This window comes from Oncorhynchus clarkii, unplaced genomic scaffold, assembly GCF_045791955.1.
Source record: "Oncorhynchus clarkii lewisi isolate Uvic-CL-2024 unplaced genomic scaffold, UVic_Ocla_1.0 unplaced_contig_13377_pilon_pilon, whole genome shotgun sequence".
In the NCBI taxonomy this organism is placed as follows: domain Eukaryota; kingdom Metazoa; phylum Chordata; class Actinopteri; order Salmoniformes; family Salmonidae; genus Oncorhynchus; species Oncorhynchus clarkii.
This window is the reverse complement of record NW_027258296.1, coordinates 1-5,762: the sequence shown is the minus strand read 5'-3', so window position 1 is coordinate 5,762 and position 5,762 is coordinate 1. Positions and strand designations below refer to the sequence as shown.

The 5,762-nt window shown below is 41.2% G+C and overlaps 1 protein-coding gene across 2 annotated transcripts; it reads left to right on the top strand.

Moving 5' to 3' along the window:
* The first annotated feature begins 397 nt into the window (after window positions 1–397).
* On the top strand, window positions 398–4,603 carry LOC139396499 (cytochrome P450 2K1-like). Of its 2 annotated transcripts, none has more exons than XM_071143522.1 (5): window positions 398–721; window positions 1,930–2,092; window positions 3,416–3,565; window positions 3,736–3,896; window positions 4,159–4,603. In XM_071143522.1, exons 1-5 carry the CDS (start codon window positions 518–520, stop codon window positions 4,255–4,257), a joined length of 777 nt encoding a protein of 258 aa, XP_070999623.1. In that variant the 5' UTR covers window positions 398–517; the 3' UTR covers window positions 4,258–4,603. The 2 variants fall into 2 exon arrangements, with proteins under 2 accessions (XP_070999623.1, XP_070999622.1); XM_071143521.1 differs by having other exon boundaries at window positions 4,164–4,285.
* The last annotated feature ends 1,159 nt before the right edge of the window (window positions 4,604–5,762 follow it).

Below are 5,762 nucleotides of genomic sequence, written 5' to 3'. Positions count from 1 at the left end.
TATGATATTTATAGAGTTTTCAAAGTATATAGACAACAGAGGGGGATTTCTGAAGATCTTTAGTAACACAATCAAATCCCAAATATGATTAGATTTAACCTCATTCTATCTATGTAACCCTCACCATCCCTTTGGTGATGAAATAAAGTTTACATGTGTTAATCTGGTCTATAAAGGCGTATAAATGCCTTTCGATGTATTACCTTTTTTGGAGAGACCAGGACACAAATCATATGGAGAGTTTGTCAATGACCTGCAGATGAGATCATGTGAGTTTCACAATTATATGATATGTAGACAGACCTGCTGGAGTTGCATTGTTTAGCTCCTCCTCTGAGGTTGTACCCTCCCTCTTCTCATCTTGCTCAAATAGAGTGGTGTGGGGAGGTTATACAAATAGCATTCATTGGAGTTCTGTTGTTGTGGAAGTTCTCTGAGCACACACACTTGTTCCATAACGGAGCATTGGTGTGTTGTATTTTTAGCCCAGTATAAGGTGTATGAGCTCAGTCTGAAGATGTCTCTTATAGAAGGTCTTCTACAGACATCAAGCACAGTGACACTGCTGGGTACTGTGCTGTTTCTGCTGGTCCTCTACCTCCGCTCCTCTGGTTCCAGCTCTGAGGAACAGGGGAAGGAGCCTCCAGGACCCAGGCCGCTGCCCCTGCTTGGTAACATGCTCCAGCTGGACCTCAAGAAGCCCTACTGCACTCTCTGCGAGGTAAGATGAAGTCATCCGTTGCTTTCAGAACAAAACATGTTGATTTGATCTGTGAGATTTGATCTGTTTTATCTCACTTACTGTATGTAGTTTTTTTGCTATTTCACCAGGTTTGAAAGTTCAGTAAGCAAACTGATGAATGAACTCTGGCACATTGTATATGCTTTTAGCTGGTTAATGTTGTTTAGTGTTCTATTCTGTAGTGTATTTCAATAGATATATATATCCTACCCAAGTAGCCTGGTCCCAGATCTGTTTTTTTGTTGGGAACCAGGCTATGGACAAAATACTTTGTGACAGTGACCAATGTGTTGCAAGGAAAGAGATGAGGTCACTTTAGAATATTGAAAGTAAAGGGGGATACCTGGTCATTTGTACAACTGAACTCATTCAACTGAAATGTGTCTTCCGCATTTAACACAATCCCTCTGAATCAGAGATCGACATCCACGTCTTCGGCGCCCGAGATGCACCCTTGGAATATTCCTTCAGGGATCTTGTTATAACAGACCTGGGTTCAAGTACATAGTGTACTTAAGTATTTGACATTTTGTGTTTTGAGTATTTTCTAATACACAGCCAAAACAACTACATCAAATAAAACAACAAGTAGTTGTAAATACATGCCACTTGTAACATAGGTGCAGTTAATGACCGGTGCAGTTAATGACATGACCAGACTTCTGACATGGAAACATAAACAATACTATCTGATGACGGATAACAGAAGAGTGCTTTTTAAAGGGTAGGTAATCAAGGGAGTAATGAAGTCCAGGTGTGACTGATGAGTCACAGGTGTGCATAATGATGGTTGCCAGATGTGCATAATGATGGTTGCCAGGTGTGCATAATGATGGTTGCCAGGTGTGCATAATGATGGGTTGCCAGGTGTGCATAATGATGGTTGCCAGGACCAGTGGTTAGTAGACCGGTGACATTGGGAGCGGGAGCTCGACACCAATACTTTCCAAATGTATTTCCAATAAAAAACTTTGTCTAAATACTAATTGTTTGTAAGTAATTTAATTACATTGACTGGTATTTGAACCAAGGTCTGACATCAACTGTAAACCACTGTCTTCACTCTATTTCTTGACTGATACATGTTAAACAAGCTGTATGTGGTGTCCAGTTATGTGCTTAGTCATATATCATTACGAGACATAACTGAGTCTATGGTGTACTTTATGTAAACTTTATCTGTCCAGCTCTCCAAGAAATATGGTTCCATCTTCACGGTTCACTTTGGACCCAAGAAAGTGGTTGTTCTGGCAGGATACAAGACGGTCAAGCAGGCGCTGGTCAACCAGGCAGAGGACTTTGGGGACAGGGACATCACTCCTGTGTTCTATGATTTCAACCAAGGACATGGTAATGATATTTTACTCTTCTGCTGGCTATGTCCCATTCTTAAAGGGATAGTTCACCCAAATGACAACCTGTCTTATTGATTTCTGTAAGCAGTCTATGAACAAGCTAAAATAGAAATCCATGCGTTTGTTCTCCAATTTATGTGTTGGCCACAAATATGAGCATAGGATGAGTCAACAACATTGTGGGTATGAGTTAACAAATTATGAACTTTTAAAAGTGAGATTTTCACCTAACAGTTACTTTAAATAAACTTTATTGAGCTACACAATCACTTTCAGACACTTTGAGATGAGTTGGAAATGAAATGCATCACAATCTGTTGAAAGTCTTATTCTAGCCTGGTGGAGCAAGTCTAATTGCTGCATTCACCATTCTGTTTTGCTGCATGTATCAGCCTGCCCTTTATCCAATAGATTGGCTTTTGGAATAAGCCAGAAAATGGCTGGTCCAATCAGTGCCCTCTCAGAAACAATGGTTGGGTTTAGGACAACAACCAATGTTGCCAATTACTGTGCTTGAATTAGGCTGTCCTCTGATTGGTTGAAAGTGATCCAATAGCTGACAAGTTCATTTAAAATAATACCACTCATTTCTGACATTTGAGACTAGAATGGTGAAATCAGAGATCAGACTAGAATGGTGAATGCAGAGATCAGACTAGAATGGTGAATGCAGAGATCAGACTAGAATGGTGAATGCAGAGATCAGACTAGAATGGTGAATGCAGAGATCAGACTAGAATGTTGAATGCAGAGATCAGGCTAGAATGGTGAATGCAGAGATCAGGCTAGAATGGTGAATGCAGAGATCAGACTAGAATGGTGAATGCAGAGATCAGACTAGATTGGTGAATGCAGAGATCAGACTAGAATGGTGAATGCAGAGATCAGGCTGTTTCCACAATTCATCAAATGTTCTTACTCTAATCTGCTGCAAATAATATAGATGTCTAAAATGTCTTAAATAGACACAGATTATCCTGACCAGAAAAGGTGCAGAGATAATTTGGCAGATTATATATATATATATATACACACACATATATATATATATATACATATATATATATATATATATATATATAAACACACACATATATACACACACACATATAGACACACACACATATATATATATATATATACACATATATATATATATATATATATATATATATATATATATATATATATATATATATATATACATACATACATACATATATATATGGTACATGCTCATTATGAAATGACATATTATAGTAATTTATTTATAATTATTACTTTAAATTGTCATGGAAACAAACTACATTCTCTACAGGGATTCTGTTTGCCAATGGAGACTCATGGAAAGAGATGAGGCGCTTTGCCCTGACAAACCTTAGAGACTTTGGGATGGGCAAGAAAGGGAGTGAGGAGAAAATCTTAGAGGAAATCCCCTACCTGATTGAAGTGTTGGAAAAACATGAGGGTAAGAGAATCAGTATCTCTACACTAGTAGTAGAAGTAGTATGATGTATTTTCAGGGTTGCCTAGGCTAAAATCAGGCTATTTTAACCACATTATTAGTAAATAGCTAAGTGATTGTGTGGGTTCTGGAAAGCTTATTTTGTAATTAATTAGATGTTTTGTCTATTACAGGTAAGGCATTTGACACCACCCAGTCTGTGCTTTATGCCGTCTCCAACATAATCTCAGCCATTGTCTATGGCAGCAGGTTTGAATACACTGACCCACTATTCACAGGCATGGCGGACAGGGCCAAGGAGAGTATTCACCTTACAGGTTCTGCATCAATTCAGGTAGTCTGCTTATTCAGACCATTTTGTTTTTACTGTTTAAAAAAAAAAAATCTGTTTCAGTGCAATCAATAAAACTAGGAAACAGACGCCTGTTATCAATTCTTGCAAATTAAAATGTACATACTCATTTATACTTTACTTGATGTGCCAGTAAACTTATTATAAACCATTATTGTACCGTTTATAACCCATTACTATGCTGCTTATAAATCATTATATACAATATTCATGATGTATAACATATCAAATAAAATCCTCATAGCCCAGTCCAAGCTCTTTGTCCTGGCACACCAATGGTGGAACCAGCTTCCCCCTGAAGCTAGGACAGCAGAGTCCCTGCCCATCTTCCGAAAACACCTGAAACTTTAACTCCTCAAAAAGTATCTTAAATAAACCCCCCCCCCCCCCACACCCTATACCTGTGACATGTGATTGTCCCACCAAGCTATCTAATGTGTCATGTGTCAATGTGCAGCGGTTAGGACGGGGTCAGGTGCAGGACACAGAACTGAGTAAAAGACATACTTTACTCGAAAATAAACATTTCAACGTAGGGAAAACACATCAGCTCACAGAAGTATTGAACACTAAACAAAGAACAAACACTCACAAAACCATGTGGGAAGCAGTGGGTTAAATAGGGAATAAATATTAACATAATGGGAACCAGGTGTGTACAATCAAGACAAAACAAATGGAAAAAGAAACATAGATCGGTGGCAGCTAGCGGATCACTGCCCGAACAAGGAGAGGCACCAACTTCGACGGAAGTTGTGACAGTACCCCCCCTTGACGCACGGCTCCAGCAGCGCACCAACACCAGCCTCTTAGACGACCCGGAGGACGAGGTGCAGGGAGGTCCGGGTGGAGATGGTGACATTCCTGCAGTAAGGAAGGGTCCAGGATGTCCTCCACCGGCACCAAGCATCTCTTCTCCGGACCGTACCCCTCCCACTCCATGAGGTACTGAAGGCCCCTCGCCCGACGCCTTGAGTCCAAGCAGACTACCTCCCAGATACGCACAAGGTTGTAAGCGCTCCTGAGATCCAATTTGGTGAAGAATCGTGCCCCATGCAAAGACTCTGTCACACTGGCTATGAGAGGCAGCGGGTAACTATACTTCACTGTGATCTGATTTATACCTCTACAGTCAATGCAAGGGCGTAAACCTCCATCATTCTTCTTCACAAAAAAGAAACTTGAGGAGGCAGGTGAGGTGGAAGGCCGAATGTATCCCTGTCCCAGAGATTCGGAGACATATGTTTCCATAGCCACCGTCTCCTCCTGTGACAGAGGATACCCGTGACTCCTGGGAAGTGCTGCATCTACCAGGAGATTTATTGCAGAATCCCCCCCGTCGATGGGGGTGGTAGTTGAGTCGCCTTCTTTTTACAGAAGGCGAGAGCCAAATCAGCATATTCAGGGGGGGTGTGCATGGTGGAGACCTAGTTTGGACTCTCCACCGTAGTTGCACCTATGGAAACACCTATACACCTCCCTGAGCACTGATGTGACCATCCCTTGAGAGCCCTCTGTTGCCACAAAATAGTGTGGTCATGAAAGGCCTACCAGGGAAGCCCCAACACCACAGGAAACGCAGGATAATCGATCAAGTAGAGACTAATTCTTCCCTAATGAACCTCATGCGTCATCGTACATAGTGGAGCCGTGACCTCCCTAATCAGGCCCGACCCTAAAGGACGACTATCTAAGGCATGTACAGGGAAGGGCACATCCACAGGAACAATAGGGATCCCTAATCTAAGTGCAAATTGACGGTCAATAAAGTTCCCAGCTGCGCCTGAATCTACTAGCGCCTTATGCTGGGAATGCGGGGGAAACTCAGGAAATTCTATTCATACACAC